Source organism: Salmo trutta, unplaced genomic scaffold, assembly GCF_901001165.1.
Source record: "Salmo trutta unplaced genomic scaffold, fSalTru1.1, whole genome shotgun sequence".
NCBI lineage: Eukaryota > Metazoa > Chordata > Actinopteri > Salmoniformes > Salmonidae > Salmo > Salmo trutta.
The window spans coordinates 355,530-371,143 of NW_021822406.1; the positions used below are offsets into that span (position 1 = coordinate 355,530).

Genomic DNA, 15,614 nt, shown 5'->3' on the forward strand with positions numbered 1-15,614 from the left:
CGGTATAGTCTTTTGACCATACAAACAGGCCATTTTATGTATTTTTCACATCAAGTAATCTATGCTTTAAGTTGATTGGAGAATAATTTTTTGTTAGATATAAAAAGAATAAACCTTTTTGTTGCACCATATCCCTGGATCTCATTGAATGTTTTTGCCATTTGGGAACTTTGAATGTGGACTGTATGCGTCCGAAACAACCCCGCTTCAGGCTTGGGCTGTGGCTGTGGTGAATTGGTAAGGAAGCCACTACAGTTGTTATCTGATTTTAAAAGCAAGCATTTCGATGGCCATAACGAATAGATATGTTGACAGCGGACACCCTTGTTTAACTCCTCTTGACAATTCAAAACTCTCTGAGAAGAAGCCGCTGTTTACTATTTTACACCTGCCGTTGTTATACATAACTTTTACCTATTGAATAAGAGACTCAACAAAAAAAATTAAATCCAGGCATGTATATATAAAATCCAGTCTTGCTTTATCAAAGGCCTTTTCAAAATCTGCTATAAATACCAGGCCTGACTTCTTAGATGTTTCATGGTGTCCTATTATTTCAAGTAGTATATTATATCCCAATGTATCGTCCATGTAAAAAACCTGTCTGATCAGGATGGACAATACCTGGTAAAACCTTTTTAATTCTGAGTGCTTTTCATTTTGCTAGTATTTTTGCATCAACATTGATGTGTAAGGGGCCTCCAGTTTTTTTAAATAGACTGGGTCTTTATATTTGCCATCTGGGTCTTGTTTTAATAATAGAGAAATCATACCTTCCTGCTGAGTACCTGACAGACTACCATTTCTATAGGAGTAGTTAAAACAAGCTAATAATGGAGCTTTGAGTATGTGAAAAAAGGCCTGATATACCTCTACCTGTATGCCATCAAGCCCTGGGGTTTTTCCAGACAGAAACGATTTAATAGCCTCAAAAAGTTATTCCTCTGTAATTTGGCCCTCGCAATGGTCTTTCTGTGCATTTGTTAATTTTCCATTTTATTTTTTAATATCTGCTTAAAATATTTAGCTTCCTCTTTTAAAATATCATTCAGAGAATCATAGATGACTTTGTCTTTAATAAGTTTCTTCCAATTATTTTGGTAGCGTTTCTGTGTTGGAGATTCAGAAAGAATTTGGTGCATTTTTCTCCATATTCCATCGTTTGCTTTTTTTGTAATAGATTACATTAGATCGTTCTTGAATAAGTTCCTCCAGTTCTTCTTGTTTTTCCTCTAACTTATTTTGTATCTCTGTAGTATCATTTCTATTGCTATCTACCTGAACTATAGGTTCATGTATTTCCATTGTTACTCTTGTCTCTTTAGACAGAAACTACTTTTTTTATTATTGATGAATATTGAATTGAATGATCTCTGAAGGTACATTTAAAGGTATCCCAAACAATAAGGGGATTTGCTGAACCTATATTGTACTGGAAAAAATCTGTTATAAATTATTTAGTCTTAGTTACGAATAAATTGTCCTGCAGTAGACTTTGATAAAATGTCAATATCCCCGTCCACATGAAAATTCTGTAAGAGTTAAGTGAAGGCCAATTAGATGATGGTCTGATCACATTCTGTCTCCTATCAGTAGTTGTTTAACCTTTGATGCGAGAGAGAAAGAGACAAGAAAGTAGTCAAGACGACTAGCTTAATTATGTCTCCTCCAAGTATATCGCAATAGGTCAGGGGTTGTTAGTCTCTAAATATCCACTATTTCTAATGAGTTCATAATATTTGTGATCTCCGTAAGGGCACGGTGATGAGTGATTAGCTTTACGGTCCATTGAGGTACTTAAAACTGTGTTATAGTCTACTAGCATAATAATATGATAATTTGTTGCCTGTAAGTTCAATAAATTGCTATAAATGTTTTCTATTAAGTATGGATCATCCTGATTTGGACCATATAGATTAATACCATATAGATTAATGAGCCAAATCTGTTTTTCCATCCACTTTCATATTCAAAAGGAGCCACCTTCCTTGCGAATCATTCTTGACTGTTTACACATTCGGATCGACATTTTTGATAATTAATATCATCACACCTTTTGAGTTCCTTTGTCCATGACAGAACATTTTTTCACCACCCCGTTTCTTTTGCCACGCAACTTCATCTCAGGATGTAGATTGAGTTTCCTGTAAATAGTATATGTTATATTCCTTTTCTTTCAGCCGCATAAAGACTGATCTTTTCCTATAATCTCTTAAGCCGTTACAATTATAACTGGCTATACTTATTGTAGCCCTTACTGTAACTATATACTATTCTCAGTCTAAATGGACCATAATTAGTGCTTGTAAAGTTACCGCCGTAAGAGGTATTATGACGATCAAAAATAGAGATTTCAAATGTCTGATGTTTAGAATTCAAGAAACAGGTTCTAGCAACATTTGTTTGGATCTGTTTGCCTGTGAGCCAATGCCACAGATGTTAGAAAATTGAGTCAAGATATTACGTGTGTAGTAGATCTGTGTAGGTTGATGTGTATGATACTGGATGTGATTTAGTGAGAGTGTGTACGATGTCTGGATTAGAGTAAGACTATAATGTGTGATGTCTAAATAAAGAATAACCCAGCCAGTTTGCATGGTTGAGTGTCTGTGTGTGTTTTTAATTATTTATTTTTTTAACTATTATTTTTACCAGGTAAGTTGACTGAGAACACATTCTCATTTACAGAAACAACCTGGGGAATAATTACAGGGGAGAGGAGGGGGATGAATGAGCCAATTGTAAGCTGGGGATGATTAGGTGTAACATGGAGTGTAGCCTTAATATTCATGATGATGATTGTAAACCGTATCGTATAATCGTCATAGTTACATTAAACTTCATTGTCATAGAAAAACACATCCCAGCATTTCGATAGTAATTGACGTTTCACATGATTATGAAAGAGACCTTGCATTACTATAGAGACGGCCTCACTACAGTACAAATGTATCCTGTACAATATGTTATTATTCCCCAACGTGTCTGTTCTGATATCTTCCCCTTGCTTGTTGTAAACATAAATAAACATGTAGACAAAGACACAAAAGATAGACAAACAAAAATCATATTTAATTACAGAAAAGTTCTCGACAATAGAGAGAGACAGAGTGAGAGAAGAAAAGAGAGGGGAGAGGAGAGAGAGAAGCTACTGGGGAATCCTCCACAAGCTACTGGGGAATCATCCACAAGCTACTGGGGAATCCTCCACAAGCTACTGGGGAATCCTCCACAAGCAACTGGGGAATCCTCCACAAGCTACTGGGGAATCCTCCACAAGCTACTGGGGAATCCTCCACAAGCTACTGGGGAATCCTCCACAAGCTACTGGGGAATCATCCACAAGCTACTGGGGAATCCTCCACAAGCAACTGGGGAATCCTCCACAAGCTACTGGGGAATCCTCCACAAGCTACTGGGGAATCCTCCACAAGCTACTGGGGAATCATCCACAAGCTACTGGGGAATCCTCCACAAGCTACTGGGGAATCCTCCACAAGCTACTGGGGAATCCTCCACAAGCTACTGGGGAATCCTCCACAAGCTACTGGGGAATCCTCCACAAGCTACTGGGGAATCCTCCACAAGCTACTGGGGAATCCTCCACAAGCTACTGGGGAATCCTCCACAAGCTACTGGGGAATCATCCACAAGCCAAGAGTGTGCAAAGCTGTCATCAAGGCAAAGGGTGGCTACTTTGAAGAATCTCAAATATAAAATAGATTTTGATTTGTTTAGCACTTTTTTGGTTACTACATGATTCCATATGTGTTATTTCATAGTGTTGATGTCTTCACTATTAAAGAAATAAAGAAATACCCTGGAATGAGTAGGTGCAACGTTTGACTGGTCCTGTGTGTTGGGTTGGTAACATGTGGAAAGACCCAACATATCAGTTAGTACTCACAGTAGTAGACATCTGTTGGGTTGGTAACATGTGGAAAGACCCAACATATCGGTTCGTACTCACAGTAGTAGACATCTGTTGGGTTGGTAACATGTGGAAAGACCCAACATATCGGTTCGTACTCACAGTAGTAGACATCTGTTGGGTTGGTAACATGTGGAAAGACCCAACATATCAGTTCGTACTCACAGTAGTAGACATCTGTTGGGTTGGTAGGATGTGGAAAGACCCAACATATCGGTTCGTACTCACAGTAGTAGACATCTGTTGGGTTGGTAGGATGTGGAAAGACCCACCACAGTCCACACACCACAATGGTTAGTTTTCTCCGGGTAATGAGTAATGCAGTTTAAGGGCAGTGGTGCATTTTGAAGCCACAACCCAGTCCCTCCCTGTTTTTCAACTAGACGCTCAGTACAGGACTGTTGACGTTTAATTGAATGTTCTACTACTTTTTTGTACTCAACATAGCTCAGTACTGTCACACCATGTAGGAGCAGTTTGGACCTACTCAGTACTTTCACGCCGTGTAGGAGCAGTTTGGACCTACTCAGTACTGTTACACCGTGTAGGAGCAGTTTGGACCTACTCAGTACTGTTACACCATGTAGGAGCAGTTTGGACCTACTCAGTACTGTCACACCGTGTAGGAGCAGTTTGGCCCTACTCAGTACTGTTACACCGTGTAGGGGCAGTTTGGACCTACTCAGTACTGTTACACCGTGTAGGAGCAGTTTGGACCCACTCAGTCCTGTTACACTGTGTAGGAACAGTTTGGACCTACTCAGTACTGTTATACCATTTGGACCTAGCTACCTTATTGGGATATTATCTGTTTGTTTGATTTCCTAAATGCAGATGTGCAGTAGTAAATTGTTTTAAATTCTCACTCATTAAAGATATTCACTAATCAACATATGCTTTTCTTTGTACGTCTCACTATAATAGTACTATATAATTAAATATAGGAAAAATCTAATTAAGTGTTTCAAAATAAAATGAGAATTTCCCTCGACTGTGTTACCCTTCCAGCCAGCAGATGGCGATGTGCCTGTTTCAGGCAATGCTGCCAGTGTGACGTATAATCTAATGGACGGGACGCTTCTTCAACAACAAAAGCGAGTTATTCACCTCGGTAGCTTCGAGCCAACATAGCCGAACATTTCAGCTCTTTAAATGCTTTCGTTGTATATTAGCCACTGTTTTTTAAACACACTTGTCGTATCTACTAGCTAGTTACACCATTTAATTTGATATTTACGTTGTTGTTAGTCAGCTAGCTAGCTGGGTAAATTAGCAGTAGTACTAGTCTAGTCACTAATGCTAACTAGCTATCTAGCTAACATCCCGACCATGAGCTCACTAAACGACTCCCCTTCTGAAGAGGGGATCTGCTGGACGGAGAAAGAAGCTCTGGGGCTGAACGTTGTCGTGAACGAGGAGAAGGAAGAGGAGGATGTCACAGTAAAAAAAGAAGCAGAGATTGAGGCTGTTACAGTGAAAGAAGAAGAGAAAGACGTTAAATTGACAGAAGATGAAGAATCTTTCAGAGTGAAAGAGGAGGAGGATGTTACAGTAAAAGAAGAGGAGAAAGAGGAGGATGCAGTATTTGGATTGGGGGAGATGACTGTCACAGTGAAAGAAGAGGCAGATATTTTTGGAATGAAGGAAGTGGGGGAGATTACTGTCACATTGGAAGAAGAAGAGGAGGAGACAGGAGATCTGATTAACAACAGTGAGTAATATCTTAAAAACAGGGGTACAAACTCTGCAGTTGTTGAACCGATGTGTGGTTTTAAAGGGGCATTCTACTGAAGTTCTACACTTTACTAGTTCTGTACTGTAGGAATTGTGAAAGCTACAAATAGTGGGGGGCGGCCAACAAAACGTTTATGGATCAAATGCTTCCCATTATATTTTTTCACAACATTTGTAAACATGTGAATATCTCTTTCTGTAGTGCTTTGCTCAGTGTCTATGCTTGACATCACATTAATGCAAAAATCAACTCATGTCTGATTTCAAATGATGAAGAGGACAGAATCAAGACAAGGAAGCGTAATTTTGATCAGGATGAAATGTAAAAAATTAAATGTATAAAAACAAAGATGACCCCAGGTTATTTAAAATCCTTAATAGTATTTTGACGCGTCCTTGCATCAATCTAAGTAACATAATAAAAATAAGAAAAAAAATATGATTTAATTAATATTTTAATAATAAAATAATCCACATGAGAATCCGTCAGTTTAAACTAGAGATATTGAGATGCGAGTCTTAATCCACCGCTTCCCCAATATAAGCATATATTTAAAAAAATGTATACTTTTGTTTGTCAAATGATATGTTTACAAATATGTTTTTGTATGTTTTGAAAAGTTATTTTGATAAATTTCATCCATTCCATGTTATTCATTCACAGTTTTGAGTTTCTGTGATACTCAGGCAGCTGAGCTAATCTGAGGACCTAAAATACCTTGATTAGATGAGGGCACTTCCACCGTAACGGAATTGTGCTGAGACTCACTTAAAATGTATGCCTAACAGAAACCATTGATTTCAGAGTTTAACAAACCATACAACTCTTTACACAAGGACTACTTTTAGTGCCCTACAAACCACTCGCACCCCTAGGGGGGCATGCCCCACAGTTTGGGAACCACTGCTGTAGCTTGCTGACAACGTTACTAGCGTGATTCATAAATCAGGGAGAGAAATGTTTAATTAGTGAAGAATGTATTCACTTTTTCAATGATAGTTAAGAATACTACAGTTAAACGTTTCACATTGGATTTATTAACTACAAAAAGGTAAGATGTGTTTTTAATTCTGGTGCTGCTCTGCACACACGATCTGGTTAGCTAGTAGCTCGGGCCCAACGGGAGGCCACCAGACATTCAAAGCTGTTCCTCCTAGGTATAATTCTGTGGGCCTCATTCAGATAATGTCATAACAAGATGCCCAGCTCTTCAAGACAAGTTTCCTCCATCCTCTCGTGCTCACTCCCCACCTGCAACATTTCAGTCACATCTCACTTCCTACGCTGGTCTGTCCATAGTGGCTGGCAGCTCACTCACAGGTCTGTCCATAGTGACTGGCAGCTCACTGGTCTGTCCATAGTGACTGGCAGCTCACTGGTCTGTCCATAGTGACTGGCAGAGCTCACAGGTCTGTCCATAGTGACTGGCAGAGCTCACTGGTCTGTCCATAGTGACTGGCAGCTCACTGGTCTGTCCATAGTGACTGGCAGAGCTCACTGGTCTGTCCATAGTGGCTGGCAACTCACTGGTCTGTCCATAGTGACTGGCAGCTCACTGGTCTGTCCATAGTGACTGGCAACTCACTGGTCTGTCCATAGTGACTGGCAGCTCACTGGTCTGTCCATAGTGACTGGCAGCTCACTCACTGGTCTGTCCATAGTGACTGGCAGCTCACTCACTGGTCTGTCCATAGTGACTGGCAGAGCTCACTGGTCTGTCCATAGTGACTGGCAGAGCTCACTGGTCTGTCCATAGTGACTGGCAGAGCTCACTGGTCTGTCCATAGTGACTGGCAGCTCACTGGTCTGTCCATAGTGGCTGGCAGAGCTCACTGGTCTGTCCATAGTGGCTGGCAGAGCTCACTGGTCTGTCCATAGTGACTGGCAGAGCTCACTGGTCTGTCCATAGTGACTGGCAGAGCTCACTGGTCTGTCCATAGTGACTGGCAGAGCTCACTGGTCTGTCCATAGTGACTGGCAGCTCACTGGTCTGTCCATAGTGGCTGGCAGCTCACTCACAGGTCTGTCCATAGTGACTGGCAGCTCACTGGTCTGTCCATAGTGGCTGGCAACTCACTGGTCTGTCCATAGTGACTGGCAGCTCACTCACTGGTCTGTCCATAGTGACTGGCAGCTCACTGGTCTGTCCATAGTGACTGGCAGCTCACTGGTCTGTCCATAGTGGCTGGCTGCTCACTCACTGGTCTGTCCATAGTGGCTGGCAGCTCACTCACTGGTCTGTCCATAGTGGCTGGCAGCTCACTCACTGGTCTGTCCATAGTGGCTGGCAACTCACTGGTCTGTCAATAGTGACTGGCAACTCACTGGTCTGTCAATAGTGACTGGCAGCTCACTGGTCTGTCCATAGTGGCTGGCAGCTCACTCACTGGTCTGTCCATAGTGGCTGGCAGCTCACTCACTGGTCTGTCCATAGTGGCTGGCAGCTCACTCACTGGTCTGTCCATAGTGGCTGGCAACTCACTGGTCTGTCCATAGTGACTGGCAGCTCACTCACTGGTCTGTCCATAGGGACTGGCAGCTCACTCACTGGTCTGTCCATAGTGACTGGCAGCTCACTCACTGGTCTGTCCATAGTGACTGGCAGCTCACTCACTGGTCTGTCCATAGTGGCTGGCAGCTCACTCACTGGTCTGTCCATAGTGGCTGGCAGCTCACTCACTGGTCTGTCCATAGTGGCTGGCAGCTCACTCACTGGTCTGTCCATAGTGACTGGCAGCTCACTCACTGGTCTGTCCCTAGTGACTCGCAGCTCACTCACTGGTCTGTCCATAGTGACTGGCAGCTCACTCACTGGTCTGTCCATAGTGACTGGCAGCTCACTCACTGGTCTGTCCCTAGTGACTCGCAGCTCACTCACTGGTCTGTCCATAGTGACTGGCAGCTCACTCACTGGTCTGTCCATAGTGGCTGGCAGCTCACTCACTGGTCTGTCCATAGTGGCTGGCAGCTCACTCACTGGTCTGTCCATAGTGACTGGCAGAGCTCACTGGTCTGTCCATAGTGACTGGCAGCTCACTCACTGGTCTGTCCATAGTGACTGGCAGCTCACTGGTCTGTCCATAGTGACTGGCAGCATTATGATAACACCATGCTGTTACAGAAAAATACAGTTAGCTCTTAACGACGTTCCTATACAGATTAAATAGCTTACCAGCTCCATAGAAAGCTGCTCTATCTGATTGGTGAAAAACTGTAATGTCAAGCTAAATGTTAAAAATAAAATAAAACATGTAGATTTCAGAGGTTTGAAAAGTAACAGAAAGGAACAATATGAGCTGTTACTTTTTATGGGGATTCGAACCGGTTCAGAACTTTATTTTGCTAGTCAGTTCAGTGGAACGGAGCGGGAAAAAAATCTGAATGGAACTACGACAAAATCGGTTGTATTTTATTATTTGCCTGATGATGTTTTGTGCCTTCTCAAATTATCCAGGTTTCAGTTTTTCCCAGTATATTTTCAGTTTTTTTCTCTCAAAATTACCCTTTTTCTTTTAATAACAAAATAAGACTTTATGATTTAAGTACACAACGATGCTTAAACCACATCAGGAGACCACTTTTGAGGTCTGGGAAAATTTTTCGAAATTACAATTTTTGGCTGTAGGTACCCTTTTAATTAATGTGTGCACCTAACAAGAGGCTATTTATTTAGCTGTGTCTTTGTAGCGCAATTGATGGTAGAGTTAGTGAAACAAATACCCACTGGATTGATGACAATAATCATGATACCATTCTGCCGCGTAAGCAGAGGCTACTTTTGAACTAAACATTTAATTAAGAAGGTTTTTGGGAAAGCCTTTCCATCTACCAGAAGACGTCAGCATCATCGCTAACGGCTATACAAAGTGGTAGACGTGCGGACCACACACACACACAGACATTCTACCAGAAGACTGTTTTCATTAACGTTAGCATCATCGCTAACGGCTATACAAAGTGGTAGATGTGCGGACCACACACACACGTTGCCTCTTCAGAAAGTTACAGGAAATACGAATCACTGATGCATTCTGTTCATGTCTTGTGATCAACTTGGGCAAATTAATACATTTTATATACATTTAGTTGATTCCCTACTGGATTTCAAATCATCATTACCACTTCTATGACATGGGACGTTGAAGCTCTCTCCCTCCTCTGTCTACAGAGCACACAGATTGTACCGGGAGGGGATACAGACTACGATTCCCTGTCAACATTCACTTTGTGAGGTGCCTCTCCTCTCAATAGATGACTAGAATATGCATATTGTTCATTCTAGCAGGAGAGGGCTCGACAGACTAGCCAGTTAAAACTGTTAGATGAAAAGTATACCTAGTAATATGAAGTGGGTAAAATAGTGGGCTGAAAATGAGTGGTAACTGGCTGATTAGCCGACGGCCAGCGATGATGGAAAACAGAGTTTAGTACAATAGAGCTCAGTACGGTACAATAACACACATTATAGTGTGTTCAACTCTAGTGTGTAATGAACTCTACTCAACTCTACTATACTGAGCTATACTCCACTTTTCTGTACTGCACTCTACTGTACAGAAAAGATTTGTAAATCTTAATACTCTGAACAAAAATATAAACGCAACATGTAAAGTGTTGGTCCCATGTTTCATGAGCTGAAATAAAAGATCCCAGAAATGTTCCATATGCACAAAAAGCTTCTCAAATTTAGTGCACAAATTTGTTTACATCCCTGTTAGTGAGCTTTTCTCCTTTGCCAAGATAATCTATCCACCGGACAGGTGTTGCATATCAAGAAGGTGGTTAAACAGCATGATCATTACACAGATGCACCTTGTGCTGGGGACAATAAAAGGCCACTCCACAGATGTCTAAAGTTTTGAGGGAGTGTGCAATTGGCATGCTGACTACAGGAAAGTCCACCAGGGTGTTTGCCAAAAATGTTATGTTAATTTCTCTGCTATAAGCCGCCTCCAACATCGTTTTAGAGAATTTGGCAGTATGCAAATTCCGCAGACAACCGTAACCACGCCAGCCCAGGACCTCCACATCCAGCGATCGTCTGAGACCAGCCACCGGACAGCTGATGAACTGTGGGATTGCACAACCAAAGACCACTGGCATGCTGGCATGCTGGAGAAGTGTGCTCTTCACGGATAAATTCCGGTTTCAACTGTACCAGGTAGATGGTAAATCCCAGGTATGGCGTCGTGTGGACGAGCGGTTTGCTGATGTCAACTAATTGCATTTTATCAATGGCAATTTTAATGCACAGAGATACCGTGACAAGATCCTGAGGCCCATTGTCGTGCCATTCATCCGCCGCCATCACCTCATGTTTCAGCATGATAATGCATGGCCCCATGTCTCAAGGATCTGTACACAATTACTTTAAGCTGAAAATGTCCCAGTTCTTCCATGGCCTGCAGAATCACCAGACATGTCACCCATTGAATATGTTTAGGATGCTCTGGATCGACATGTTCGACAGTGTCTTTCAGTTCCCACCCATTTCCAGCAACTCTTGCAAAGCCATTGAGGAGGAGTGGGACAACCTTCCACAGGCCAAAATCAACAGCCTGATCAACTCTATGTGAAGGAGATGTGTAGCGCTGCATGAGGCAAATGGTGGTCACACCAGATACTGACTGGTTCTCTGATCCACGCCTCTACCCTTTTTTTTTAGGTATCTGTGAACAACAGATGCATATCTGTATTCCCAGTCATGGGAAATCCATAGATTAGGGCCTAATGCATTTATTTCAATTGGCTGATTTCCTTCTATGAACTGTAACTCAGTAAAATCTTTGAAATTGTTGCATGTTGCGTTTATATTTTTGTTAAGTCTATTCAAATTCTACAGCACAACGGCAGAGTCATGTCTTAAGTGGAAACTAACAGCATAAGGTGTTTACATGTCCTGATAACAAACTTAACCCCTAATGTACCATTCTAGCCCCATCTTAACCCCTTATGTACCATTCTAGCCCCATCTTAACCCCTAATGTACCATTCTAACCCCATCTTAACCCCTAATGTACCATTCTAGCCCCATCTTAACCCCTAATGTACCATTCTAGCCCCATCTTAACCCCTAATGTACCATTCTAGCCCCATCTTAACCCCTAATGTACCACTCTAACCCCATCTTAACCCCTAATGTACCATTCTAGCCCCATCTTAACCCCTAATGTACCATTCTAGCCCCATCTTAACCCCTTATGTACCATTCTAACCCCATCTTAACCCCTTATGTACCATTCTAGCCCCATCTTAACCCCTAATGTACCATTCTAACCCCATCTTAACCCCCTTATGTACCATTCTAGCCCCATCTTAACCCCTAATGTACCATTCTAACCCCATCTTAACCCCTAATGTACCATTCTAGCCCCATCTTAACCCCTTATGTACCATTCTAGCCCCATCTTAACCCCTAATGTACCATTCTAGCCCCATCTTAACCCCCTTATGTACCATTCTAGTAACAACCCAACAATTAGACACTAGCTGTCATTATAGCAGGTAAAGGGAGATTACATATGAATAGATACATATTTTCCATACATTTCTATTAAATAATAAATCACCAGAGTAAGTTCTATACATATTTTCTGTACATACAAAATGCAAAGGTCAGATAGAAAGGTTTAGAACAAGTCCCTTCTGTTACAAACCAAATGCTGGACTAGAAGCTTGGGGTAATAATGTTGAGTTTCTTTTTTCCGAGTGGTTAGTTGATGAATTACCTGGCAGGGTTGTGGGACAGTGGAGATTAGTTGATGAATTGCCTGGCTGGGCTGTGGGACAGTGGAGATTAGTTGATGAATTGCCTGGCTGGGCTGTGGGACAGTGGATAATAGTTGATGAATTGCCTGGCTGGGCTGTGGGACAGTGGTGATTAGTTGATGAATTTCCTGGCTGGGCTGTGGGACAGTGGAGATTAGTTGATGAATTTCCTGGCTGGGCTGTGGGACAGTGGAAGTGTAGGAATGATTCAAATGGAACTGTTAACAGCATTACCCAGGTAGTATTGTGAATAACTAATGGCTATTAACCAATCGGCATCCAGGATCCAAATGTACGGTTTTATAATGAGGGATCTAGTCTAGATTAAATCTCATAGGAAGAGAGTTTTATCATGTGGAGGTTTCATTCAGATCTCTCTGTTTAACCAAATGCTCTGTCTTTGGCAGGAGAGAGACCAGACTCTCACTCTGACAGCAGTAAGAGTCCTTCAGAGGAACAAGACCCAGAGACTCCCAAACCGGTGACACGACTCGACTGCTCCAAGTGTAATAAGAGTTTTAATTTGTCATGGAACCTAAAAGAGCATGAGAGAAAACACACAGGTGGGAAGCCTTTCCACTGCTCCCAGTGTGGAAAGAGATTTTCACGATCACAGAACCTAAAAAAACATAGTAGAATACACACAGGAGAAAAGCCGTACCACTGTTCCCATTGTGGAAAGAATTTTAGGTTGTTGGATAAGCTGAAGGAGCATGAGAGGACACACACCGGGGAGAAACCTTACCATTGCTCCGTGTGTGCAAAAAGTTTTACTCAGTTAGCTAACCAAAAAGAGCATGAAAGGAAACACACCGAAGAAAAGCCTTTCCAATGTTCCCAGTGTGGAAAGAGATTTTCCCGATCACAGAACCTAAAAATACATCAGAGGACACACACAAGGGAGAAAACGTATCTCTGCTCCCATTGTGGAAAGTGTTTTACCCAGTTATGGAGCCTGAACAAACATAATAGAATACACACAGGAGAAAAACCTTTCCACTGTTCCCATTGTGGAAAGAGTTTTAGGTTGTTAGGTAACCTAAAAGAGCATGAAAGGAAACACACAGGAGAAAAGCCTTTCCAATGTTCCCATTGTGGAAAGAGATTTACACGATCACAGCAACTAAAATCACACGAGAGGACACACACAGGGGAGAAACCATACCACTGCTCCCAGTGTGAAAAAAGTTTTGCACAGTTAGCGAGCCTGAACAATCATAAGAGAATACACACAGGAGAAACGCCTTACCCCTGTGCCCATTGTGAAAAGAGATTTTCACGACCACAGGAACTAAAATCACATGAGAGGACACACACAGGAGAGAAACCATACCATTGCTCCCAGTGTAAAAAGAATTTTTCGCTGTTAGGGAGCCTGAACAAACATAATAGAATACACACAGGAGAAAAGCCTTACCACTGTGCCCATTGTGAAAAGACGTTTTCCCGATCACAGGACCTAAAATCACATGAGAGGACACACACAGGAGAAAAGCCTTACCCCTGTGCCCATTGTGGAAAGAGATTTCCACGATCGCAGGAACTAAAATCACATGAGAGGACACACACCGGGGAGAAACCTTACCATTGCTCCCTGTGTGGAAAGGATTTTTCCCATTTAGGGAGCCTGAACAAACATAAGAAGAGAATGCACTCTTGAGTGAATTCTTATCCATGTTCCCATTCCCAGGCTGTGTTCTGACTTATGTTTGACTGTTGTTTTATGCCACATTAAATCATATTGTTCATATTAAATCTTAATCAACAATAGGCCTGTTTTATTTTTTTCTTCTGGAGACATGATTATGTCTAAAATCTGATTATAATTTTAAAATGTATTTTGTTTTGATTCTAAACTTTGATAGATTGGATACATGTTACAATCCTTAGATGTTCATGACATGATTTGGATATTTTAAAATGTAAATTGTTAATTGGATGAATATTGTGTGTATGTAGTTGTTTGGTTTAATTTAGTTCATTTGTGTTCTAGTCTCCAAGCTAAAGATGTATGAAAATGTGGTGATGTTCTGATAACGTTAACATGAAAAACATTCACCACATCTTGACTGTTCCCATCAGTATTATTCCACTATGTTAGAGAATACACAGCTGCTGATTGTAAAACACATTTGATTAATGCAACATTTTTATCTGAATAGAAGTATAATGAATATTTTTAACTGTGTTAGCCACTAGTGGACATTCATTATATACATGTACAATTGAAGTCAGAAGTTTACATGCACTTAGGTTGGAGTCATTAAAACTTTTCAACCACTCCACAAAGTTCTTGTTAACAAACTATAGTTTTGGCAAGTCAGTTAGGACATCTACTTTGTGCATGACACTTGTAATTCTTCCAACAATTGTTTACAGACAGATTATTTCATTTAAAATTCACTGTATCACAATTCCAGTGGGTCAGAAGTTCACATACAATAAGTTGACTGTGCCCTTAAACAGCTTGATGAATTCCAGAAAATTATGTCATGGCTTTAGAAGCATCTGATAGGCTAAATGACAACATTTGAGTCAATTGGAGGTGTACCTGTGGATGTATTTCAAAGCCTACCTTCAAACTCAGTGCCTCTTTGCTTGACATAATGGGAAAATCAAAAGAAATCAGCCAAGACCTCAGAAAAAAATGTAGACCTCCACAAGTCTGGTTCATCCCTGGGAGCAATTTCCAAACACCTGAAGGTACCACGTTCATCTGTACAAACAATAGTATGCAAGTATAAACACCATGGGACCACACAGCTGTCATACTTCTCAGGAAGGAGACGCTTTCTGTCTCCTAGAGACGAACGTACTTTGGTGCGAAAAGTGCAAGTCAATCCCAGAACAACAGCAAAGGACCTTGTGAAGATGCTGTAGGAAACAGGTACAAAAGTATCTATATCCACAGTAAAACGAGTCCTATATCGACATAACCTGAAAGGCTGCTCAGCAAGGAAGAAGCCACTGCTCCAAAACTGCCATAAAAAAGCCAGACTACGGTTTGCAACTGCACATGTGGATAAAGATCGTACTTTTTGGAGAAATGTCCTCTGGTCTGATGAAACAAAAAAGAACTGGTTGGCCATAATGACCATTGTTATGTTTGGAGGGAAAAGGGAGGGGAGGGGGCTTGCAAGCCGAAGAACACCATCCCAGTCGTGAAGCACGGGGGTGACA

General features: G+C 41.5%; 1 protein-coding gene across 1 annotated transcript in view; it reads left to right on the plus strand.

Moving 5' to 3' along the window:
* Positions 1–14,512, plus strand: part of LOC115182222 (zinc finger protein 883-like) — a 36,489-nt gene extending 21,977 nt beyond the window's left edge. Inside the window, exons 3-4 of the mRNA XM_029743845.1 lie at positions 5,611–5,642; positions 12,842–14,512. Coding sequence (XP_029599705.1) covers positions 5,611–5,642; positions 12,842–14,094 — 1,285 coding nt within the window. The 3' untranslated portion in view covers positions 14,095–14,512. The remainder of the gene's footprint in view (positions 1–5,610; positions 5,643–12,841) is intronic.
* The last annotated feature ends 1,102 nt before the right edge of the window (positions 14,513–15,614 follow it).